This window comes from Manacus candei, unplaced genomic scaffold, assembly GCF_025592945.1.
Source record: "Manacus candei isolate 608988 ecotype Guabito, Panama unplaced genomic scaffold, ASM2559294v1 h1tg000023l, whole genome shotgun sequence".
Classification (NCBI taxonomy): domain Eukaryota; kingdom Metazoa; phylum Chordata; class Aves; order Passeriformes; family Pipridae; genus Manacus; species Manacus candei.
This window is the reverse complement of record NW_026138071.1, coordinates 20,416,048-20,443,451: the sequence shown is the minus strand read 5'-3', so window position 1 is coordinate 20,443,451 and position 27,404 is coordinate 20,416,048. Positions and strand designations below refer to the sequence as shown.

Sequence of the window (27,404 nt, the reverse complement as noted above, 5' to 3'; positions counted from 1 at the left end):
CACAGACTTTAAAGATCCTTTCCCAGTCTCAAGGTTTGTGCAGTGAGCATCAGAAATGTAAATACCTTAAAACTCCAATTACCTAAAGAATAAATCATTGGTATTTATAAAGATTGCTAGGACCAAAACTGACTCAACTAACAAGAAACAGAAAGGATAACTCTTAAGTTCCTCTGACAAAGTCAAAGTAAAGTATTTGGACCAAACATGTTTCCTACTTGGGGTAGAATATTTTGATCCTTCAAATGCACATAAGAACATTATTAAAAAAAAAAAAATCAGCATTATTATTGCCTGTAGATCAGCCACTGACACAGAATGTTTTTAAACAGAGGACAGACACATCAGTAAGACACAAAGGGGCAAACTGCAAACACAAGCTAAATTAGTCAGATCTCCCCAGAACCTGAGGGTATCTGAACAGCTACAGGACTCGAAAGCCATTTAAACCCCCCTAAATATCAATTATCTCAAACTGCAACATTTCTGAACTTCAGTTCCTCTCTGAACTTGTTTTCAGGTTTACTTCCTTTGTTTTATGACTGAAAGCAAATGTAAAGTTTTTGCTTGGGAGAGGATAATGACAGAAAAAGCCAAAATCCCATGAGAAGAATTCTGCAGCTCAGTTGTCCAGTATTTTTCACAGCCCCATCCCCAAGAACAATTAATTTCAGTAAAGAACTGACATTTACTTTTTTCCTCATAGAACGAGTTGATTTTAAGATACTAAGAAAGTACCCGAGTTCCATTCTGAAGGCTCTTGGGTTTGGCAACTTGCTTTTTCTTCACTCCATTTTTTTTTCTTTTTAAGGAATAGTTTTCTAAGTATGACAGGAACACGGTCTATAAACATGTTAACTTGAGCATAAAAGCCAGCTTTTATGCTACCATCTTTAACTTAATGTTCTAAAAGTAATGAACACAGATGACAATAGTTTGCTTTTGCAGTCATTAAAATATAGTTTAATGATCAAAGTTCAATTCCATTTTTCTTATTTTTCTAAATCCATATTTAACTACTTGCCAATGCGACAAACAGAAGTTACAATCCAAACAGTACATACAGACCAGTTGGAACTAAACTTTTAGCTACCAACTCAGAACTTTACTAGAAATTCAAAACTGTAGAAACTTATTGCTGTACTACAAGCAGTTGCAATAGAAAGAGCTTTTAATTTCTAAAATTGCTAACAGTTCTCTAAAATGAGATCTGCAAGTTTACCAGGCTTTTATTTATGTGCATCCACAGATTCACTTATCAAGGTTTCAATAAGTATACCCTCTGTACCTGCAATACAGTATCAAACAACACAGCCACATGTTCATCATCAACTAAAACCATGTATTCCAGAATGAAACTCGATGGTCTAGATTTAGATTTTCTGTATAACAGCTATATATGGATTTGTGTACAGGACTGCACACACTGCATTATACTTTGTACACTTAAAATACTGCTTTAAGCTATGAATTTTCTATTTCAACAGGAAACATAAGAAGCTTCCATACCAAAAGAATTGAAAACTACTGTAGTACCTTCAACGTTGAAAAGCCACAAACCTAAAAAAGCTATTTTGCAGCCATTCAACTACATATTTTAAAACTATGTTAACAGAGAAAAACACTTCAAGAGAGCCATGTGTTCTGCTAGTTTCTGCTCAGTTACTATTGGAATGTAGTTTACTTAATGACTTAGTATTAGCTAGTTGGAAAAATCAGTTTCAGAATGCAAAGAATTGCCAATTTAAAATGAAAAGTGTAAACAGTTTTTCAGGGAGAATGAATGGACTTCTGATGTGTAAGATTAGAAGTAGCAGGAACCAAAAAAGCCAGCAAACTAGAGTTCTACTTAACGCAAAATGCATCAACTAAACACACAAAAATACAGGAGATGGAACTTCAGTACCTTTCTGCCTGTCCACAGGGGTTTTATCCAGTGTTATCTAGTGGAGAATGTCTGAACTAACCTTCTGTCATAGAAACCTAGCATTAAATAGAGAGCATTTACTAGAAATACTGTATCAGCCAGCTCAGTAGAAAACAGAACATCGCAACCAGGCCTCTGAATTCTAAGGGGCAGAAGCCAGAAAATTAGTTTAGTCTGCTAATACATGAATATGACAGCCAGTGCATGAAGAGGATGATTTGCTGTTACTGAAGGTCCCCAGGGCACAGCCCTCATCTGGTACGTTCCCTCCTGGCACATGTGTGAAGCCTTACAACTATCACCGGGAAACTGCAGAAGGCCAAAGAGAATGTGGCCCTTTCTCCAACCCCCAAAATCCTGACTTGAGCATCTGCAGTTAACTACCAAATTACAGAAGTAATTTAGTTAACTGGACTGGCAGGAGAATACTGTACAGTGTAAAACAACAAAAAAAATCATGAATGCTAGAACATCAAGGTAACAACAACCTGAGGAAATGTAGTTCTTTCTCAATGCATCTATCATTCCATTACAGGGATTCACAAGGGGTAAGGCAGTTATATCTCAGTTGTGTCTACAGAAAGATTCAACTCCTGAAAGGTTCAGTCACTGCTGACTGATGTCAGGCCATCAGTCTTGGCAAGCAAGTTGTATACCTTTTTTGATAGTTACTGGTAAAACAATCCCCCATTGCTGCTATGGTAGTGAGTTTTTTAAAACAGAACCTCTTAAAAATTCTATTTATGTATATTTTTCTACCTAGCAGAAGGTGGAAGGTCACTTGAGGAAACTCACGACCAAGACACAGTACATGGACTCTCTTTTACAACAATTTCAAAGCAGTTTAAAAGCAGAACAGACTCCAACTGATCACTAGAACCATCTTTAAACAGATTTACATATTACACATGGATTATTTACTGACTACTTTGCTCACTTGGTAATATCCCTGAATGATTAAAGGGAAAAAAATACCAACAAAACAAAGCTACCTGAAAAGAAAACCCCCAAATTACTACCAATCAGATAAAAAACCTAAACAGCTCAAGGATATTTTACATACATGAAGACCTCAGTCCTACAGAAGCAATAAGCCATAGCTTGCACTCCTATTAACTACAGCAGCTGTATTTTCAACCTTTGAGGAATTTGGCTTTTATAATACATAGAAGGAATCCTACAAAGGTGAGAGGGGAAACAAAAAAATTATCTCCCTGAAGTTGAGGAAAAAATAGTATTTCATCTCCACTTGTGATATTGTCAGAGAGTTCCTAATTTTCACACAGACAACAGAAAAGGTCAAAGAAGCAAGAGGGAAGTTTTCAACAGTCTTGTAATGCAAGCAGTCAAGCAGCATTGCCTTTTTCTACAGTCAAAAACATACCATAAAACCAAGTGTATTGCTTACTATGTTCAAGAGAAATGTTAGGATGAGAACAAATGGTTATTAAGTGAATAGTCCAAATTTTATTTTAAAAAGTTATACCCAAGCACTAAAATGACACATAAGTAAAATACCTTATAAAAGTAGAAAATACTGATTGCAAAAAACTTGAAGCTAGACAAACTGTCTTGGAATTGAAATTAAATATACACGGATTTAAATAAAGGGATTTGAATCCACAGCGCAAAAACGCTGTCAGGATGTGGGAAAATGGCTTTTACTTTGTAACTAGTGTATCTTTAAAAGTTTATGTAACCCATAAATTAAAGGTGAAATTTTCCCTTTAGTAGAAGTACGCTGGCTTTCCATCTGTGTTAGTAACTGGAGTTTATACAGTAGGCTGTGTATCAGAAATCACCATTTTGTCCTGTAACAGGATTTATATTAAGAATGGAAGTGTAGAGTAAAGTTATTTCACCTGACCAAACCACAAAATTTCATTCTGTGACTTGACAAAAAAGAGTAGCATATTAACTGAGGCACTTGCAGGCAAATGTAACCAGTCAGGAAGAACATTCCCTCCATGGGATAGGTACGTTAGCACAGTACATGGCTAAAAAGAGTGTTTTACAGTATCTGTAGAAAATAGTGTAAGAATGCACTCTTCCATTCTGTGATCTTTGCTAGGATGAAAATGATGACTTCATGCATACTGAGGTTTCAGACTCACAGACGAAGGATGTGAAAAACTTCTTCTCACAGAACGTGACTTCAATTCCTAAAGAGAGGGAAAAATACTTTGTTGTTTCTATTTCAAAGTGTGTCCCATTTACTAAATTAATAATGCTTCAATGAAAAGTTACAGTCCAGTGTGGTATTGCATCAGCTAAACAAACTTGGTCCAAAAAGGGAAAACAAATTTCCATTATGCACCTTGATGAAGTACATAGTGGTAGGAAATATCTTCCTTTATTTACAAGTATGGAATCTTAGAATGAGTTCAGAATTCTTTTATAAAAAAAATAACCCAGCTTTGTTCATTGATCATACAGTCTCACTAAAGTATGTCAAGTTATTAAAGCAATTGTATCCTCTGTCTAATTAGATGGGGAAAATTGTTACAAAATGTCACAGTACAAAACTATTTAACCAATTCTTTTTTTTTTACCTTAGCATTCTCTTTAACATAGATTAGAGCAATGCATTACTATAGGTATTTATAATAATACTTACAGGAAGGTTTTAGTAGCTAACACATTTATAAAATCTGAGCTAAAGAACTGAAAGCTGCCTAATTTGTAAACAGGCAACTGACAAACAGGCAATGGACTGTGCCTAAGTAATTTGTTAGTGCATGCCACTGACAACAAGCAAGTTGCAGAAAACATAGCTACTGTTTAGGTTCTGGCACAAACAGTTCTTCGAATACTTGTACTCTTCTGTTTATTCTCCCGAAGAGAAAGTTTTCCTGCAGTCTCCCTTTTTATCTCAGCTGCTCTGTAGCCCCAGTGTGCAACTCCCATCTCTTTTACTCTCTCCATTTAACTGCTCCATATGACAGCCTCAAACTGTTTGTTTTCTAACCTTCTAGCTCAGGCCTTTTCAGCACTAAGTTCTTTGTTAGTGCTAACTAACTAACTTTTTACCCTCCTTTCTGACTCTGACAGTTTCCTAATGCAACCAGCTGTAGTTCATACACCTCTATCCAGATATTCAGCCCACTATGATCTCCAGATAGCAGTTTTTTTCCCATCATCTACTGGCTCTGCACCATGTTGTGCATTGCTTTCTGAAATTTCAAGGTCCCATGGTCATTAGTTTTCATTAACATCAACCTTACAAAAATTCAATCCCAAAGTACTTCTCTTTTTCTTTAGTTTGGCTCCTTTACTAGTATATGTGGAACACTAACATGTTTTCTTTCTCTACTGAGAAAACTGTGTTCAGTTTTGCACTGGCAAACTTCTAGTATTTGTTTAGAAGCCATAGCTGGGGATAAATCATATGGGCACCTACACAGACAAGTCAGACCTTAACAAATAGTAAGGCCCTGCTACAAATTAGTGGGCTGTTGAAAGTATCAAATAAGAAATTATAATAATTTTAACATGTGCAAAATATGCTTTCCTCCCTAGCTTCCTTTTATTAAAACCCTGATTTTTTAAAAGTGTAAACAACTAGGAGAGGTAGCTTTTTCACAGTAAAAACATGACTGAGCACCTGCCAGAGTACAACCCCATGAATAATAGTTATTGTAAACAGCATAAAATAGGGAGAAAAGGGGAAGAAATTGAGCTGTCAATACAGGAATTAAAACAGTTTTCAGAAACCAAAAATCATGTTGGAAATATTGAAAATTTCCTTCTCTGTTGAAGGAAAACAATCTAAACTCATAAAACTTGGGCCCTTAACCTAAAAATAAAATGATGGCATTTATATCTACACTATTACCCAGGAATGAATTACACTGATTATACAGGATTTGTTTTATCAAGAAAATCATTAGGCAACTGGCAAACTTCAGGAAGCAGCTAAGTAATGCTGCAGGCTATGCTAGACCTGAGCATGTTTTATTATGCACCAACTCATAAATAGCAACCATTGCAATGAAACAACTGACCCCAAGTTTTCCACAACTCGCAGCTGCTAGCTGGTATGTTGATGATGGATCTCAGCCACACAGGAAGGACTGGACAAGAAAAAAAAATAATAAATCAATATAGATAGGCTAGAGTTGCCCACATGCTTCAACAGTGAATGCTCCATAGGTTGTCAAGTAAAGAGAGAGAACATATAGATCAGAGAAAACAAAAGAACAAACCCACTAAACTGAAGTGAGAACAAACTATTAGAGGAGTTTGTAAAGAGAACACAGAATTAAACAGTGTGAGAAAAAGCATGCCACCTGTATCTTTCCATGTTCATATCAAATTAGCAAATACAGTTTTGGTGGAGTTTGCCTGTTTTACAGGCAACGGACCTTGCTACAGCCAGTGACAAGCCTCTTGGCAATCAAATGATGACAACTGGAAGTTTATATTCACATTACTTAGACTAACATAACTTTAAACAAGAGGTTTATTCTGTTTCACTGCACGTATAAATGGAAAAATACTTACCTATAGAGAAAATAGGTTGTACTATTTACTGTTTCAGATGGAATATCAGACAATAACATGCAGTACTAGTATAAAATTACTGAACTTTTCCCCCAAGTGGTTACATCAAAACTCTTAGAAAAAACATGTTTATCTACTTGCATGTGTATATACACAAACATTTATAAACACACATGTATTTCTGTGTATTATACACACAGAGAACACAAGTCTTACCTTATTACTCTAACTGCAGAGAAAACCAGAGTGCACCAAGTTCAGTTAAAGCCACAGAAGGCTCACTACCAGAAGGCCATGGTGCCACAGGCCATTCACACCATTAAGATCTGAATTCAAATATACATGAACTACAACACAAACGACACTATGATCTGGCACTGCTCATGTCAGCCAAGACATTCTGTTGGAGACAGACTGTGGGAACAGCAGCAACTCTGACGGACTAGAACCATGCCTACCCCCCAACAGGTACACTGCAGCTCAAAGGGATGAATAATAAGAAAAAAGCCAAAAGCATGAAACAAAATAAACCCCACCCACCTGCCCACCTCCACAGGGCAGAACCTTTTATACTCTGCTCACTATTTGCAGACTGCAACTGTGTTGCTCAGCCCCTCAGGCTTCAGGGTCTCCCTCATACACCTTTACCAGGCCAGGGCCTCATAACAAGATAATCACCCAGAAAAAACGAAATTTAACTCACAGGTATTTCTTCCAGGTCTGAAATAAAAAACCCACAAAATTTCAGTCCTCCCCTCAAGTTTCCCCTATTACTGTAGACCACACCATCTCATACATATCCCTCTAGGAGCATCCAAACATTAATCTCTATATTGGAGGGTGATATAGAGATTAATGTAGAGAGTAGTATTTTTCATTCAAAATTGATTTTAAATACAGAATTTGAATCTAAGATTTTCTTCTAAATTTCTTTTAGCACTACTAAAAACTTTTTATTAAAAAACAGCATTTTTTTGGATGTAACTCAAGGGGCAAAACAGAGAATGAAAAACTAAGAATTGCCAGAACTGAAGCTTCCTTTGTTAACTGCTACACGGTTTACACGACAAATGGACAGAGTTCTTCTTATACACTTGTACAGCACTGGAAACACTGACTTCAAAATTTGTGATTTTCTTCATTTGGTATCTCATCCATTTTGCTTGCTCACTCCTGTGATTTCTTTTAATTATGACTGCAATGCATGCTCTGTTTTGAGCTGCATTTGAAAGCTGTAAGAAGCCTACAATTGCCAAAGACACCTGGACATTGGCTGTACCCATCCCACTGTCACCACATGACTCACCTAGTATAAAGTGCATATTTATTCCCAGTACAATTCCTAATGCAGTAGAGGCAACCAGTAGATTACCTTCAAGGTGAAGTCACTCCTTTAGGCTCCTGCTTTCTCCTCTATGGCCACTATTTGGCAGTTTTCAAGCAGCAGATACATTTGTTGGGGTATTTTAAGAAGACTAAGTTACCAGGCAGTGTTCTTATACAGCTGGGGAGTAATGACACACCACCTGCTTCATACAGAGCAGTCTGCTGACAGCATTTGCTTTTTTCTGTCATTTGCTGAGAGCTCAGCCACACTGACAGACAGTACAAGCTGATCACATTCATTACACGTGAGATATATTCCAACTCCAAGTGGGGATGTGAAAAGATAACTTGAAACTTTCAAGGGAAGAACTGTGTTTTAGAACTACTAACTATTATTTGGCATCATCTTGTAATGAATAATAATAAAAAAAGAATTCAGTATGTCTTTGAAAGGGTTAACTGTATCTGTGAATCTACTTGAGACCTGAACAGAGTTTCAATTCTAGATAACAAGATTTCTGAGAAAACCAGGAAAAATGAGCAGGAAATATAGTGCAGTTTATTCCAAGACACTTATGTTACAGCCCCCTCTGCTGGAAATATTTAGTACATATTGTTACACAAGAGTCTGAAAAAAATTCTTCCAGAAAAAGTAAAATAAATTAAAAATACATTAAAAAGTTACCCTATAACATGGCTTTTATTCCACTCCTGTTTAGTCTGCCACTTGCAGCTGAGTAAGCATCTTTCACAGAAGAGTAAGTGCTGTAATATCAACTACTGATAACTTTAGATCTTTCTTATCAGGCAAATCAGTTTTGATATTATTTTAGAGTGAACAGCCTTATTAATTTAGATAAAAGGACCTTAAACTGGGAGCCAAAAACATCCAACAACCTGCATCAGGTGACGTGGAATAATCATATTTTAAAATGGCCTTTCTAAATCAGAACTCCACAGAAAGACACCTAGAGGTGACCACCTGGGACAGTTTTTCATGTTCCAGGTTTCAAATTCCCACCTCTCCTTAACATGAGGTTCAAAACAAGGCTGAAAGAAAGGAATTCAATGTCGAGACCCAGAGCCAAGAGACAAAGATTTGTAACCAATATTTCAAAGAACTGAATGAGGTTCACCATTTTCTCTCAAAATATGTTTTTCATTTGTATTTTCTTTGTATCTCAATCTTAAAATAACTAGCCATGCTCTTATTTTTTAGTTTCCCCAAATAGTTCCAAAGTAAGTAACTTGTATGTCCTCTGTAACAAAGCTTCAGGTGAAGAAAAAAAAATAAATCTCAGTTTCTCTGTAATGCTTCCAATTTTCCTTATCATTAATAAAAGACTTTTTCACCCACATCCCTCTTCTCTTACTGTCCCCCCTTCGAGAAAGGGGACAGTAATACTGCAAAATGCTTGGTTTGATACTCACAGCTGCAGGCATGGCTATGTGACTCTGGGCATAAGGCTGGTGATGTAGTGTTTGAACTCCATGATCAGAATACAGCTGCTATAAAAGAAAAAATAAAAAAATAGCAGAAAAACCTGTTTCATAAACTTACTTTTTTGCAAGCCTTTCACATGAATTTAGAATCCTTAGAAATGTCAAATTTTGGGCCATGTTTATCTGAACTACTGACTTTTTAAAACCCACAATTTAAATATTTAAGTCTATGTTTTCCCCACTGTACCAAACTCTGGTAAACTTCATTTATCTTGATCAGCATCACAAATCACTTTCCTTGACAGAAGTAGCAGCTTTACTACACATCCATTTCCCTCAGCTCTAACTGGAACAGTGTTTAAATGTGTCAATTCACACACTGAAGTGTAATTCCCAGCATTAGCAGACTTACAAGATATTTACATACAAATAATACAGATTACTCTTGGAATTTTACACCATTCTTCTAAAATTCCACACACTGCTTCCTTTAACATGAACAAATTGCCTACCTGTAAACCAAGAGCCCATTATACCCAAGTATTCCTTAACTAATTTTATTTTCTTAGTGCTCACATATTTCAAATTTCTCTGTACAAGTTTATATCTGATTCATGAAATACTAAAGGTAAAATAGCAGTACTGTTAATAATATTATAATTATAGAATAAATACCAAGATTTATGCACTTTCAAAAACAAAACCCCAACAATCCATGTCTTGTATTAATTCTGTGTCTTTGTAGGGAAATTAAATTACTTTGGTATGCCAGAATTTTCCACTTAAGATATTTGAAACACCCATTTTGGAACTTCTCTTGGCAACAAAATATGCATTAACTTTTGAAACAATATTTGATTATTGTCCTAATTTAACATCTGTTTTGGAATCCCTATTCATAAGGAATGAATATTTAAGAGAAGTACCAATTAATATAGAAAAAAAAATGTAAGATTATATTTTTCTGTAGCCTTTTACTGTCATTTCTAATATCCAACTATGAAGAGATTGCCTTATTGTACATCAGGAATCTCTTGACTAGTATTATAAATGCTACTGACATAGAAGCAAAAAAATTGTAAACAATTCAATCATTCAACCACCCATAATTCATTCGGATCATTGCAATATTTAGACACAAGCTTCTACCTGCACAGAAGAATCACTTCAGAAAACTACTATGGTTTGGGTATATTAACCCAGCATTCCAAAGAATCTGATTCCCATTTTACTTAAACATTACTTACAAATGAAACAAACTGACTAGCCCTTTTACTGCTGTCTGTAATACACTTCTGACCCTCAAAAATATTTCAGAATCAAAGCATCCTCTGAGAAAAATGGAAGAGAAACTCTAACTTGAGGACACCTGAAATTATTTAACAGCAGCACAGGTACAGGAACAATTGACTTAAGTGTTCTGAACAGCCAGTGCTTAAATTAAAACATTATGTTTTTCAATTGCAGACAAACACTTTGATTGTCAGTACTTTTTTTTTACTTTTTAGAAATACCTCAGGAACTGCAGCTTCCATTAGCAGAGGTGGAGATATACATCCACCTTCCTGGGTAATTCCTATTGGCTGATAAAAGACTTCAGATGGTTGCAGATATAAGAGTGGAGGTGAAGAGGTAGGAGACTGAAATAAAGCACATTATTTTAATCAATTACATTATTTAGGCACTGTAAAGACCAAAATTTATTTTACAATCTTCTTTGCTACATATAAATGGAGACACAGCCTTAGAAGAAAGTGTCAAATTCATCTTTGATAACAAAAGAAAAAGTGAGTGGGAAGTGGGTAGGAAGGTCAGGTAAGAGGAAGGAAAAAAACCCAAAACATTCTTTAGTAATTTTTTCATAGTTTTCAGACTTTATTTGCATTTTGGAGAGCACTGTTAGACAAATCATAAAACTTGAAAAATTGACACTTAGTCTCAAAATCACAACAACACACTACAGTTAAAATCTTCCCTTGCAAAAATGTTACAGTAGCAAAATAAGCATTTTTGTTTTAAAACAACCCCCCCAGTATTTTCTGTACCTCAGCACTCCAATTTCAAAGCAGCAGATTGATCTATTAGAGTGGAACCTGTCCATAACTGGACAAGGCTGGCTGCTACTAAAGTAATGAGGCCACACTGTAATGAGTTCAATCTTAAAGGACTCAGGCCCTTCAGCTTCAAACTCTTCAAGTTCCTCGAGTGTCAAGATTGCCATTTGAAGTTGCTCTGCTACAGAGATCACAAAACCAATACACTCTGCCCCCAAAATGACCAAGTCACCAATTTCAAGTTCCTCCTCCTATTTCAAGGGTCTGGGTCTAACTTCACCCTACTTCTGTATCTACATGCTTCTGCTAACAATACTTCTTTGAAACATCACAGTATCAGTTAATTAGCTACTTAATACTCATTTCTCAGCAGAATTTGACAGTTTTCACCTGCTTCTGACAACTTATTAGGTAATTTATTATGAACTTTTTGCCAAAGTGAGAGGCAAGGGTAAAGATGCTTTCTTTACATCAGATTTGTATTTCATGTTGCAATAGATGCTATTTTATGCCTTCTGCTGTATCAGCAAATCTTGTAAATGCACTGCTAAAACACAGCAATTAATACTCATTTCAACTAAGCTGTGAATAGTGGGAAGTGTCACAGTTAGATAAGTGCACCATACCTTTGAACAAGGTGAAATGAATACTAAAATGCTGCAACTATGAACTGTATTTACCTGTAGAACAGACCATTGCCACTGACTCGAAAAACATTGTGTTGGTGCCTAAAATCAAACAAAAAGATGTTACCAAATGTGATTAAGAACATATGCATACACACTGAATACCAGAATTCCTAACATACTAAACCACAATCATCTCAAATCTATAATTATTTCTAATAAACTAAAAAGAAGAGAAAAATTTTCATTAAAGTTGCAAAAAGTTCAGGAACATTTTTATTCATAAAAACATTGTATTAATAAATTTTTATTCATAAAAATATTCAGGAATATTTTTATTCACTCAGCCTCTGACTTGGCCATTTCATAAGCTTCAAAAATACTTAAATCAGATTCTCAGCAGACGTGTTCAGACCACAAGAATCAATGGACCCTAGTGGGAACACTGAAAATGTTGTAGTTATAAGGAAAAAAGTCATTTTTTACTATGAGAGAGGGGTCAATTATTGCAAGAGGCTATCCAGAAAGGTCGTGGAATCTCTATCACTGGAGCTATTTAAAATCCAACTGGAAAAGTACCCAAGAAAACTGATCTAACCAGTCCTGCTCCAGCAGGAGTTTGGCTTAGATGATAAGAGGTTGGTACCAAGCCAGTTGTCTTGCAACACAAAAGAAAACTAATATACTGTATTATCATGGCATTACATAAGGAGGATAAACTGTTGGTTAAAGAAAGTAGCCAATGAAATTAAAATGTGTTTGCTATCAGTTTTTACTTCCCAATAACAAACAGCTGTGACAGTGCTGCAAACAGTGCTGCAAACAGTACTGCATGGTTGGAGGAACAGTGTTTGTCTGCAAGCCATTTTTAAACAGATACCTGATAATGATATGTAGGAGACTGATAAACTGGAGGCGCCACCATCACAGGGGAACTGGAAACAGAGCGCGACTGCAAAAATAAAAAGTTCAAAGTCTTAATGCAGCAATTTCATAAATTGGCACTCCTATTAAGCACAGCTCCAGAGCACTATAATGCTGAACCACCTCCCCTCCCTTTTGAAAATGCATTTACCAAGTTAACTTAAACTTAAGATTACTCAAAAATCACTGTTTCTAAGAGCCTGTGTTAGATGAAATAAAAATCCCTGGCACATTCACTGAGTTCTTTCCAGAAAGCACTAGCCCATCACTGTCTAGAGACAGTAAAACAGAACTTCTCCTGGGGTAAGGCCCAGACTGATACAGACTATCCTGTCCAACAGGTCAGACCAAAGCAAGAGTCCACTGCAGAAGCAAAATAAACTGAAGTGATATAAAAAGCACGAAATAAACAGTCTAACATAAGGAAGCCATTTAAACATCTAACACGAGGCACAGCTGAAGAAACAAAGTATGAGGGACTTCAAACACTCCACTCATCCTGGTCCACAGAAAAAGCAAATATACCAAAATGAATTACTTACTGGCCACGGCTGCTGAACAGGAGAGACTTCAGATGTATGAAAATAAGCCACTCCATTATGGTAAACATATGGATATCCACTCGAAGTAGTCAAGTACATTGTACCAGCTTCTGGTGATACAGCAGTAGTTGTGTACATTGTACCAGCTTGGGGTGTTACAGCAGAACCTGGAATAGATATTTTAAAGCTTATTCACAAATATTTTTTAGATGTGTACACCATGAAAAAAAATAAGGGAAGATCATTTCTGATCTTCAGAGAAAGAAAATACTCCAAGGAAAGAACATGGAGCAGTGTGCCTAGTGCCATTTCAATTCCCTCTCAAACAGAAAACCATGAAGGCAGATGGTCACAGGATGTCTCCAGAGGTAGATGGGAAGAGCTGCAAAAGATGACAGGCATATAAATTAACAAACACAGGTAACTCCATGTACCTACAAATACATATATTTTTCATCTCCAAATGTCCAAAAGTAATTTGACATTATAGGAGATTTTGATGGGTGACCTCCACATCCTCATATTTAGCTGAAACAGAATTCAAGCACTAAAACCAACAATTATTTTATAACAAGGTACTGGTCTGGTTTCTCAGCAAAGACTGTCAAACGTAAAAACTCATTTTACAGACATCAGCAACAGGGACATTTCTCAGCAATGCTGTCACTGTCACAGAGCCTACAAGTCAGCATGGTCTGATCTCAAAGCAGAGTTCCACCTGCACTGCCCTCTGACAGGTGCTGACAGCAGGTGCTATTCAAATAAAGGGATCTCCACCCTAAGCACAGATTGTCTCTCCCCTTCAAACACTGTCTCTGACATCACCTAAACTCTATTCCTCTCTACATTTTAGGGGTGGCTAGGACAGGACTTTGTTTTTCCAAAACTGAGTCAAACATGAAGACAAATTTCAGTCTCAAATATGACGAGATTTCTGTAGGGAAAAAAAAAGAAAATTAATTCTGTAACTGAAATGGAAATCTTGAAATAACAAAGTCGTAACATGGCACAGAAAAAAAAAAATCAGGAAGAACACAACATAAAGAAAATCACCAAACAATTTTCAGTTTTCCACCTCGCCTTGCAAAGGTGTGCCACCACAAAGTGCCATTTTATGGACAGACAGAACACTGCAGAGGTCACCACTACACTAAGTGGAAGACCAAGAAGGCCCACAGTGATTCAAGAGCTTTTATTGATAGTAAGAGTTTGCCTAAGACCCAAAAAAGCATGAAGACACTTGGATACAATACAGCTGAAATATTATCCACAGACAGGTCAGGCTAAGATGCTTGTTAAGATAATGTTAAGTATACCTTTAAAAACATAAAGGCTGTTCCAGCTCCAGCAAGCAATCTAGAACAGCAGTTACTGACATCTCAAATGAGATCAACAGGATCCCACTGCCAACAATCCTGTCCACTTCACTAACTACAGAGTACACTGCACAAACTTTCTGCCCATGTTGAGCAAGTCTCTGGCAAAGGAAAAGGAAATCTCCATCCATCCCAGCAAACTCACTGTGATGGAAAAACACATTGTGATGCTGGGGAAAAGCAAACCAAGTGGCCCTCCCAGTATGTTCAAAGCACTTACCACAAAATGTCCTATGACGACAGAAGAGCTAAAAACTCATTTTGCTTAATAGTATGGAAGACAGGCACTAGATTATATGTGGGCTGTAGAGGACAGCAATATATTGGCCAGCCCTTTAATTCTGCCCAACATAACAGAACCACAGCTCTACAGTGATATTGCAAGTCTAGGTGTTCTGGCTTCATGTACCCCAAGATGAGCTGCAATAGGACAAAGTACCCTAGCAACTAAGGTTAGATAGGTTGAGCATGAGAGCAGACACACTGAAATCAAACCCTAGGAAACATCCTGGATGGCAATATGATCTTGTATCACAGAACTATCCTAGGCATGAGAGGGTAGAGGTAGTTGAACAGGTCCACAAACACAGATCTTAAAAGGACACAGCAGCTTTCTTCAAGATTTTTTTTTTACCCCCTGTTCCCTCACATCTCAGAATTAAAACATAGAGATGTCTCTTTTCTATCAACATACACATTCAGCACAAGAGTCAGACAAAGGAAGCACCACAAGTCAGGCAACACAACTGAGAAAGTACAAGTCAAAGATGGAAAGGGAAATAACGCACAGGGGAAAAAAACCAAAGGCATAACACCTCTTGATGATGACTGAGCAAAGATCACACTGAATAATTTCTAGAGCAAAGAAGCCATACAGTTGGAACAAAGGATTTGCTTTCCCCTGGGGAAACAATATCCCATACACTAACACGAGGGAAAAGGGCATACCTAGGCACAAGGGGAGGAAGGAAGCAGCACACTTCCTGTCTTCAGCAGGTACATCTGCACCAACAGCATTACTGTACACATGAACTACTTCTGACAGGTAACACGAAGGAAACTAAAGAAAGCATCAGAATTGAACCAACATTCTTTTGCATTGTCCTCTGACTGAAGATGAGCAAAAGGTTGGGCTTTTTCCTAACTCTTCCAAAAGGTACCACAGAACAAATACTCAAGTTACAAAGTAGACTTCATTGCCTGCTTCATTTACAGAAGAAATCTATTTTACATCTGACACATAGCCCTTACTGAGGAACAACTCACAGATCTTGTCTTAAAGTTGGTGACTTATACATTTTCAGTATCCATTCAGTATCTTACAGCAAACAACTCAAGAACAGGCTGGTGACTGTAACCACCCATTCCTTATGGTTCTAACAAAGAAAGCAAGATGCAACTGTCCTGATGGATTTTGACAACATAAATCAATGAGTAACAGTGCAACTAACCAGCACAGCCTGCTTTATACAGCAGAACCTGCCAGGACAGTCTAGATCTTTAGATTTAAGGTTCTGCCAGGCAATCTGAATTTCCACTGTTCTTAGATAAGTAACCTTTTCCAATAAAGTAAACAAACAACATATTAAGAGAGATAAAAGAACCAAAGGACCATAAATCTATTTAACTGGACATTTCCACTGGCATGCATTTACTTCCACTGCAAACTGCTCTGAGCATATTCCATGCGCAGCATTAATGCCGTGCTAGAGCAGGTACATCTCACTTGAAAACTTATATTCATAATGACACATAATACACAAGTACAAGTAAAGATACATACGAGCATTAGGACTTCGTAGTTGTTGTTTTCGTATTGCTGGACCAATATTCAATTTCTTATCCTTATAATTGAGTTTTTTAGCCTAGAAGTAAAGAAAAACATTATTTTCTGCACACATATAGGCATCTGAGAAATGAAAATCACAAGTAGACAAGGCACTTACTAGGTTTCATCCTCCCTTGCTTTTTATTTAAAATGCATTGCAAAAAAACCCCACACAAGCTACACTAGTTCCTTTTCCATCCTAACTTTAGACTGCACATACACAAAATTAATCATTAGTCATTTCAAGCATTACTTACTCTTCATGGAGCCTCTTGATTTGCAACTGGCACCTATACTTTTCAGCAGAGTATTTTCCATTTTAGCTCTCATGCATTTACTGCACATGTGTACATGAACGGACAATTTGAAATATAAAGACTAAATTTTTTTGTGTGATCATGACAATATTTTACTAGAGACAGGAACAAGGAAGTCTATGAAAGTGGCCAGATTATAAGGACTGAATGTAACATGCCCATATTCACTCACAGCTGCCTCAGAACTTCCCACCTTTTAGATTTAAAGCAAGGAAGAGGTTAAACTATTTTGTTCCATTTGGGACTTCATAAACTAATATTAATTATGGCAAACATACCTATGCTTATTAAAACACAGAACCATTCCTAGAAAACAGATGTACATTTCAGTCAAACTGCATTCCAACACAAACAACATGAAGATGATTCTTCCCAAAGCAGTGTTCCACTGATGTGATCTACCAGAGGTTAGAAATATTTTTTTATGCACAACTTTCACAGTTGAGAGAAATATCTAATCTGTACAGATTTCTCCAAAGCAAGAACACAGCAATGCATGCAAAATTACATATGATGCTACAGAAAGTGAAGACTAGGAGGAGAAACTGTAATTAATAAAAAAAAAATCTCTTCAGAAAGATAGAAAGAAGAAATACTAGTATTAATAGGATATGACCAGAAAGAGTAACCTGGTGAAACTCCTCAAGGTCTGTTCTCAATACTAACACAATTTAGTAATTTAGAAGACTGCAACATAGAAAGAGAAATTTCTGGAGACATTACTCACAATAGAAAAGTAGGATACAAAAAAAAAAACCCAAATCAGTCCAAAGGATGAGCAGAATATCATATAAAAATAAATTCAAGAGTACAAAATGAAAAACATTGATTTCCTATGTTAAGTCTAGAAACTCTCAGTCTAAGATGCAGAAAGACCCAGATGCTACAAGTTGACTGTGAAATAGCAGAAATATGTAAAGATGAAAGAGGTGACAGAACTGCAGAATGTTTCAACTAAAGGACAGAGTAGGCAAAATAAGGCATCAGTAAGACTTCACATGGAGCAGCCTTTCAGTTACAGAGGCAAATATATTAAACCATTTTCACAATGGTACTCAGTACCATCAGTGTTTAGTTTACAGAAATAAAGCAGTAAAAACAAGAGAGGAAGAAAAACAGCTGACTCAAAAATTTCCTGTCTGTGGCTCCACATAACTATTTCTTGAAAACACACTGAAAATTCCTTTGAAAATGTCTCAGTTCTTATTTTGAATTTTAATACAAAAGTTTCCAGAGGTTCCAAGTTTCAACATTTTAACCAGCCTTAGAAATTGTGAGAAGGCAATTTGCAAATCTTAGGTGCCATTTCCTCTGAGCCTTTTTTTCCCCCTCCACCTGGATTTTCATATGAATGAGTAAAATCTGAGTGACAGATCTTTCCAATAAGCTCCAACCAACATACAGCTGAAGAGCTAAGCATGTCTCAAGGGAGACTCTACAAGCAGTGTCAGCACAGTAATGTAGCTTAGAGGAGAAGCAAAAGGTACATGACACGAGCTTAATTATTTAAGACTTCAAGTGAACCTAATTGTCACTAAAAACAATTACATTAGGTCTGACAAACAAACATGTCAAAATAAAAGATAGTTATTTTCCCAACTCCCTGCAAAAAAATCTTGACAAGAGTGGATTTCCTAGTAAAGCAAATGAAAGCAATTCTGAAGGATGAAGTTTTTATAACTCTATACTTACTGCAGACCACATACAGATCAAGAACATAAAGATTGGATGTCATAGTCAAGAACAGTACTATGAACTAGCACTTTCCTTCCCTAGTTCCAGAAGACCTCAGTATAAATCTTATCTTGGACCTCTTTAAACCATTTTATTAACCAGGAGACCAAACTTAGCAGATCTTCAAATGTAACTTGGCAAACAGAGGATCACACAAGCAGAGCTACTCGTGTCTAATGTGAAATGAATTATTTAAAAGAGAAACACAAGGGGGACTATTGCTTACATCTTGTAAAATCTTCTGTGCCTCTTCCTGGGTTTCAAAAGTGACGAAGCCATACCTAAATAAAAATTACAGATGTTAAGCCTCTGAAGTTCATATTTACAAACACTGCACATTGCTTGTTGATATACAGTACAAGTGACATTACAAGGCAAATTAACAGGTAAAAAAAAACAATAGGAGAAGTAAAGATTGCAGTAACAACTGTATTCTTCACAGCTTTCTTATTATATTTAAGCATGTGGTAATGTACACTGTGAATAAGCAGCCCACATAGAAAGCTATCCTTGTTACTCAGCCTATGTCTTAAGTTCCTTCATTGCTATTAAACAAACATTTTGATCTAAAGCTTTGAATTCTTGTGGGTGACCAAGATGAGAAACCTGGGATTTTTTTTTCATCTTAAATTATTATTATACTGTAATTTATAGTACAGCTCCAACCTACTTCAGAAACAACTGTGAATGCTCCACACTTCCTCATGCACTATTTTAAACTGAGTTCTTAGAAAAAGCAGCAATGCAGAGATAACGTTTATCTGGGAATTATTCTTGTAATTCTTAACATGATTAGCATTACAAAGAGTTCTGTGGTGATCACAGATAAAGCAATTCTCATTCTTTGTGACACAGCCTTTCACCATACCTCTTCTAGCTGCTGCAGTAAATCAAACAGGCTTCCTACACACAACTCTTGCTTTTCCAAACCCCCTCAATTCATTCCCAGAGTAATTTAGGCCACTGAATGTGACATTGCCTGTGCAAAGTAAGTATCTGATCATATATAATACCTATGTAAAAACCAAAAATGCCCCCCCCCCCCCCTTAATCTGAATTTCAAAATTTTTGAAAACTTCTAGTATTTTTGTGCACATAAGTTTTTAGGGTCATGGTTCATCTCTCACAGTCAGATTACAGATGATATCAAGGTGGCCTCTGTCTTTCCTGCCAGCAGATCAGATTTTGCAATACAAGTTCTTCTCTGTGAGCATTTTCATGCTTCTTTTTAGTAGGGAGGTTCAGTAAGTCTGACTAGCCATACTTTTAAATTTACAGGCTTTTCTTGTATTGCCCTCTCTAAACAAACCAGGACATTTCCATGTTCAAAGAACATAAACTATTTTCCTACTTGGGACCTTACCTACACAGACTTATCATTCTATGGACTGCCTGGACAATCAACTAATAAGACATAATCACATACACCAAGTTTTCAAAATCACTTTTCAAGGAGAAGCAATGAAGTCTATGTTTGCATTTCAAAAGAAATCCCTGCATCACATAAAGTAATTATTTTCCAACATTCACTGTGAGACATATGCTGGCAATCAAAACTGTACAATTATTATGGTTATATGGACACACAAACTGCAAGTCTCATATTTCCTGGAATTGCATAAAAGACCCAGAGGCTTGGTGACAAGGACCAAGTCCATCAAGTCGTGGAAGTGCTCACTGAGCTAAGATCTGCAGCTCAGTGTGTAACCTGCTGATCCTGTTAAGCTCTGACAGCACTGAGAGGCTCAGGAGAGAACTTCACAGGTACCAGTTCTCACACACATTCCCTTTTGTTTCAGCCCCCCTCCCACCCTTCTATGGCAGAGCACTTCCCCACCTTATCTGCATCACCATCCTTTGGGTTCCAGCAGTAGCCTTACTACACAACCTTAATCCTTCTTCAGATTTGCTCTTTGGCATTTCTCTTACTTTTGACTTCCACTCTTAGTCCCCCTTTTCTGTAATCATGAGTCACTGTCAGATTTGTCCCCTATTCTCTTGTTCCAAAAGTCTCCACAAAAAAATCTCAGTTACTGCCATGCACTCCAGCATAAGCAGGTGTATCTCACCTCTTGCTTCATTTTTAGGCTTCTTTCCAAACTGCCTTTCAGTAATAAATATATTCATTAACTAAATAACCGTTTTAGAATTAGCTGCTTAATTAATTGTTACTAAAAAAAAAAAAACCCTAGAAAAATGAAAACTATTGATTTTGTCCTAGTTGCACACAGCTTCATCTTCTACAAATATGACTATAGTTTGAGTTATGTGAATTCGAGACATTTATATGGAAATATTAAAGGGCAAGATCAGATTTTTGCAAAGATAGATTAGCTGGTAAGATCAATGAAAAAATTAACGTTCTGAGCTATGAAAATCAATCAAATTTCCTAGAGTCAGTCAGATTGCTGTTATATTTTTCAATTCCACAAAAAGCTTATTCTACTATACCAACCCCTTTGATACTCCAGCTCTGTCATTTATTATCTTCACTTCTCTCACACTGCCATACTGAGCAAAAAATGTCTTCAGGTCATTTTCATTCGTCTAGTACAGTAATTCAAGAGAGGAAAAAAAAAAGGAAGAGTTGGTTTGCATAGTTATTCAATGAATATTTACCACAGAACTTTTAAGGGACATACTTTTAATAAAGTTTGCTATAAAATCATTATAACCCTGGATAGGAAGAGAGAAGAGTGAACAAGTATGAGCCTCACAGGCCATTTAATTACTGCATTTATTATTCACCAATAACACTAGAAAGTAATTAAAACTCCTCTTTAGTAGATTTATGTAACAAGTGCCCTTTCACAGCTAAGACCACTGAAGCAGGTTTACTAGATCTGAATTTTAGTTTCTGTGAATGACATTCTAGAGCAGTTTACAGTATTAAAAATCACTACCATATTTTCAAACTTCAAAACAGCAGAGTACATAGATTTCCAAAAGGAGATACACAGGCCACATTTATTAAAAAAATTCCCACTAACCCACAGTGATTTAGTGGTCAAATCCACTGAATACACCGTGATCCCTCTTTCTGAAGTAGTTTTAACTTGAGACTGCACATATGTACAGGTACACCAAAGGAACTAACCACTGTAAGTTGAAAAAAAAGTTGTTTTAATGGTGAATGGTCTAAAACTTGGAAGAAACTGCTCCCTTCTGAATACACATGGAGCAAGACAAATTTCCAATGTACAGGCACACCTAAGCTACACCATCACTCACCTACCTTCTATCAATCTTCTCATCTTGTAAATATGTATCACATATGGTGCCCTAAACACCACATTTGAGATTTTCATTTTTACACAGTCCTTACTTAATAGTATATCTAACACTGGAAGAACTACAGTTGTATGCATGTATCATTCATTTATACTTTTCATTAAAGCAGAAGTAAAGCATCACTTCTGGTATAAGTGAATTACTTCCATTGTTTTAAATTGTATGTATGCAATTTATTAGATCCTTTCCAGCACATCAAAGGTTTATCTGCCTCATCCAAGACTAAAACTGATCAGTGCTCCAAGTGTCATCCCCAGACATGAGGGATTGCTACACAGGACTATAAACTTGGAGAGACAAAGGTTCACATGCAGAGCAGTGACTGAAGGGGAATAAGAAGAAAACACTGTTCTAAGATATACAGTGAAATCTGCAATTATGTGTACAAACACGATATTGAGAAGCTTACCAGAAACACCTCAGGACTTGCCTTTTCCTGTTTTTAAGACAAAGGCATTTGTCACATTCTTGAGAATGACACAGGCAAAGACTTAGCACTAGCCTAAGACATGTGGACCACGCCACTAAAGAAAGTGCTCTTCATACCAAGATGAAAATGTTTCCAACTTCTCTTACTGAACTGTTTCTCTCAATTTACGAAGCCAGATGTTTCCTCTTACAAACAGGAATCACTGCTACAGTGATAGACCAAATGGTGGTGCCTGGCAAAATCATATAAGAGCTTGCTGGAAAGCAAATAAGTTTTAGTTTAGTGTCTCCCTTTTTCACAAAAATAAAATAAGTAGCTTTTATATATCCCCAACTGACCTGAGTAAGACTTTTGGGGTAAGAAAACCCAACGAAACCAAATCCTTTTTGCCATGAGATTTCCAACAGAAAACAAGACTGACAGAAAAATCATATGGTTTGATAAGAAATTTAAGACTGTTTGATATAAAGAACCATAGCAAATGGAAGAGTAGCTAAAATGTTTATATAGGTTTCATCCCCCCAGCAAAATTCCATCTTGTTTTTGCTTACAAGCATGCTTAAACTCTGTTGTTAAAAATAAGATTAATAATAAACTTTGAAGTATCAGCAACTGAACCAAGAAGTCAAGCAACCCCTCAAAATGAACAATAGGGAGGATAACTACCAAAAATATTGGTACGTTAGGCAGAAAAGTGTTTTAACCTCTGAAATTGCAGTGCAGACAGAACAGAGTGAGGCCTTTTTATACCTCTAGTCATTTGCTTACTATTAGTGCAAAAAGCTTCTGTGCCTCTTTGATAAAGCTCAAATATCCTGAAGGCCTTGTACAACATCTCAAGTTACAAACATGTCTATTTGAATTATCTCAGCCAAAGAGCTAGAAGATCCTGGAGTTTCTTGCACTTGTTATGCAAAATAGTCTGAATTGTAAATTCTTATTCCTCTTCAAATGAGTCAGCACTCAAAAGATCCTCAGCCTAGGAGGATTAAGGAAGAGACTATACTCTTGGCAGGAACAAAACATCAGCTAAGCAGACCAAGCATGTCAAAGTCAGTGGCTTAATTACCTGAAGTAGGAAGAACAAAAAAGACGGGAGTAGCTGGTATAAAGATCTGCCAAGTACCTTGTCAGAAATGTTGAAAGCACCAACCAGTAGTACTCAAGTCCTAGTTGAAAGTTGAAAGTACTAACCAGAGCAGCTCAATATTCACTGCTACTTGAGGGTTTTCGGGGATACACAAAGGCACAAGCATTCTAAGAATTAAGATTAGTACTGCAAATTACCCGGCCAAGCTTTCATATGTTTTAAAACCAAACACTTGTCTTGGAGAAAATTGCTGTGGCAAGTGAGGAATAGTTGCACTGTAGCTTCTTTGTATGAACCAGAAGAGAAGTGCTGGAGGAACTAAAGCTACTGACATTTGCCTTGTTTGCCATATGTAACATTGTGACAGTTTATTAAATTACACTAGGTATTATAAAAAAAACTTCTACATACTTTTCTACCACAAGCTCTACTGATGACAAAAGCCATCTTCTTTGAAAAAAGAAAATTCTGAAGATCTGGTTTGTCAAAAGCTTCTAGCAGCTCAGTGTACCAAGCCAGCTTTGTAGGACAGATATGTAAATCAAGGCTTAAAGCTTTATTCTCTACTATTGATTTGGATACTACATTGAAGGGCACTTACCACCTAAGCAAGCACATGACTGTCTCTCTCTTTCCTGTTGATTTTTATAGGGTTATACATTATCATTTAGCAGCAAAAATAGGAAAAATATACCTTAAAATCAATTCCTCCCACAAAGACACGATTTGGAGTAACTGTTCCGAACCTTGGAGAACTGATCAGATTATTTAACCGTACCGGTGACACCGTGTTGGGACATGGAGGTAAAGATTCTGTTTGCATCTGATCTGTCACCTGCTGGGTGAAAGAAAACACTTTCAAAATCTTACAAGTTATTTGTCAGGAAATGGAAATTCTCTACAGACCATACAGAATTTTTTCAGAAGCACAGTAAATGCTGAACTGAACACAAACCACATTTTTATTCAGAATGCAGCTCAGTGTTTAAACATAAGCTTAATTTTAAGCAATTCAGTAACTTAGTGACTATGGTCTGAAATCCAATGTTTAACACTTTTCCAAATTAGACATTCAGAACCTAATCCACCAATCTTGGTTCAATCTGCACAGCACCCTGAAGTATAAATCTCAAGTAATGCAATCTATTTCAGAAATTATTTTATACCTCTTAGAAGTCCTTATTTTAAACCTATATAGAATGGAGATGGTTAACAATTTGTGCTCTCACACACACCTGCAAGACCCTGCTCTTTGCAACAGCTTCTGGTTGATTTTCCAAGCACCCCTAATTTCACCACATGAAATCAACAAGTTCTGTACAACTGATGAGAATAGTTCTTGAAGACTATAGTCTTCTAATTCAACACTCTCCTGGCCTACCAACCTCCTGATGTTTTAATTTCCACCATACTTACCCCTGCAAACTAATTCTGTTGGAAACTCTTTCCAAAACAAATGCATACTGCCTTACAAAGTCAACCCTAACTGTGAGGTCATAGCTGTAAAGCAGTCACACAGTATTGTCCCTAACTTCTGCAACAGAAATTACAATAAAGGCTTCAAGATCATTATTGCTGTGGTAGTCTGTTCCCCCCCCCAAAAAAAAAAGCTTACTAAAACCAGTCCTGGACTCTAGTGCCCTGACAGTACCACTAGGGAAGGAGCCCAAAATGAAATACAGGCAGCTGCTGCAGGCTGCAGATACCAAGGCTAATAGCAAGCAGAGCAGTGAAAACTAAAAGTAGGAATCTAGAGGTCTCAGCCTCCAATCTTTCTTCTGAAAGGATTTCTGAGATAAATGTATTTTTTCTTACTATTGCTCAACCCTTAGAACTTGTAGCGAGGTCCAACACAACACATGCAAGTATATTTCAAACACAGAAAGCTACTGCAGCAAGTATAGAGCTCTTTTGCTTCTTGTAGTATCTGTGCATTTTAGCCTCTCTGAAACCAGAGCAGAAAATGAAGTTCTGCTCTTAAACAGTTCTCTTCATAGGTTCCCCCCCCTTTCATTTACACTGTTTTACTTCCACATTTTACCTTTCCCCCATTGACAAGACAGCATCTTCTTGGTTGTGCCTCTAAGCATTCCTGGACAAAGTCAAATCACTTCTTTTCAGAACACACAAAAAGTAAAGGCTGACAGTTGCAATGTAGCAAGAAATGGAAGACCAGTAATTAAAAGAACGTCAGGAAAAAAAAAGCTGTCTTTTCATTCCCTCAGCAAGCCCTTCTAAGATTATTTGCTATTTCCTTAGCTACCTGAGAATTCTGAGGAATGCGTCAATGCTATTGTTTTGGATACCTTAAAGACAATAAATCCAGCTTAAGTCACACAACTTCGGGAACACAAAAGTCCTTTCCGAATTTACTAAAACACACACCTGGGGCAGAGGAAAACCCGAAGTCGTTAACCTGACCTATTCTGAAGAATCCAGTGTGCATTTCTCCCACTGGGAATACTAACCTAGAGTAGGGCCCAACCTGAACAACAGCCAACATTACTGGGTAAGGAACAAACATAGCTGCTACAGTCTCAAAGGCTTTAGGAAGAGGACTGTTTTTTGCAGAGGAAAAACTCTTAAAGGACAAGACAGGTTACTTTCTCCATCTCTCACACCAAAGACAATACTCTAATTGTATAAGTATCTGTCAACTGTGTTCAGCACGGAAGCTTCTGGATTTAACTATAACAATTAACAGTCGACATCCCAATCAAAAATGTATTCCTTACCTCAAGGAGCTCAGATGGCATTTTCTCCATACAAGTTTTAAGAGCTGTCTTATTAAAAGAACCCCAACAAAACAAACAGAAAAAACCCGAATGGAAGAAACGAGAAATTAACCACATCGCTTGTGAACTCCCAATACAGTAAATTCCCACGAGTTTTTAAAGTTAAAATCTGTATTCTGATAACCATCTCTTTATTGCTACTGTGACAATAAGAAAATAGTATTAAAAAAAGTTAAATATGTACTAGCATCGCTTGCCCAAACATTTGTTTTCACTGGTTTATAAACTTCCATCATTTTCCCCAAATAATACGGATGTGTACATTCAACAGTATTTTTACGTTCTATTTAGTGCGCTTGACAACCGCTCTTCAGCACAAGCGCTATTTGCATTTTTACAGTGAATACACCCCACGGTCCGCCAACCAAACCCTACAAAGGCCTGGTGATTCACCGCACCTAACAGCCCAGACAGCTCTATTTCCCGCAGCCGACGCGCTGTAAGGCGGGGAGCCGGACCCGCGGCCCAGCTACGATTACCCCGCACACCTGGGCCCGGCCGTGGCTTCTCCACGCTCTGAGGCAGCCGCAGACAAAATGGCGGCGGCGTCGCCCGGGCGGGCGCGAGCCGGGGCACCCCGGCGGGACGGCCGCGCTCCCGCTCCCATTCCCGCCGCCGCTCCCCGCCCGCCCCGGCGGCTCCCCAGCCCCGCCGGGCTCCTCACCGCGCCCTCGGGATCCATCGGTCCTCGCAGCCGCCTCCTCGGCACGTTCCCGGTACCTTCGCGGCACGCGTCGCGCTCCTCAGCTCCGCCTCGCGCCCGGCCGGCGAGCGCCAGCAGGGCCGGGCCTGAAACGGGCGGGGCAGACACGGCCCCGCGGCCGCGCTGCGGGCGAGGGCGGCGCTGAGCGCGGGGGTCGGGCGGACGGGGCAGCCCTTCGTCGTCCCAGCGCCCCGCCGCGTCCCGGTCCCCGAGGGCTGGCCCCACCTTGCCCCGGGAAACCGGCTCTTTCGAAAACCTCCCCGGGGGTCCCGCGTCCCCCTCACGGGATCCCTGCGAGGAGGCGACCGGGGGGTGCCTCTCGCCTCGCCCCCTCCCGGCCCCGCCGGCGCTGCCGCTCCCCGCCCGCCCCGCCTCGCCTCAGGGCTTGGGGCTCCGTGCCGCCTCGGGGCCGCTGCAGCGCCCGGAGCCCCGTCCGCCTGTGCCGCTGCACCAGCCGGGCACGAGCCCGCGCTCCGCTCCCCTCCCCGCAGCCTC

The 27,404-nt window shown here is 38.0% G+C and overlaps 1 protein-coding gene across 5 annotated transcripts; it reads right to left on the bottom strand.

Moving 5' to 3' along the window:
- Positions 1–2,391: 2,391 nt before the first annotated feature.
- On the bottom strand, positions 2,392–26,993 carry BOLL (boule homolog, RNA binding protein). Of its 5 annotated transcripts, none has more exons than XM_051787979.1 (12): positions 26,871–26,993; positions 24,106–24,249; positions 21,056–21,147; positions 18,827–18,881; positions 16,505–16,586; positions 13,346–13,512; positions 12,760–12,831; positions 11,934–11,981; positions 10,714–10,839; positions 9,188–9,265; positions 5,932–6,000; positions 2,392–4,089 (listed from the first exon to the last, which is right to left on the bottom strand). In XM_051787979.1, exons 1-11 carry the CDS (start codon positions 26,886–26,888, stop codon positions 5,983–5,985), a joined length of 900 nt encoding a protein of 299 aa, XP_051643939.1. In that variant the 5' UTR covers positions 26,889–26,993; the 3' UTR covers positions 2,392–4,089; positions 5,932–5,982. The 5 variants fall into 5 exon arrangements, with proteins under 5 accessions (XP_051643939.1, XP_051643940.1, XP_051643941.1 ...); XM_051787980.1 differs by having other exon boundaries at positions 24,106–24,246; XM_051787981.1 differs by having other exon boundaries at positions 9,188–9,262; positions 24,106–24,246.
- Positions 26,994–27,404: the final 411 nt, after the last annotated feature.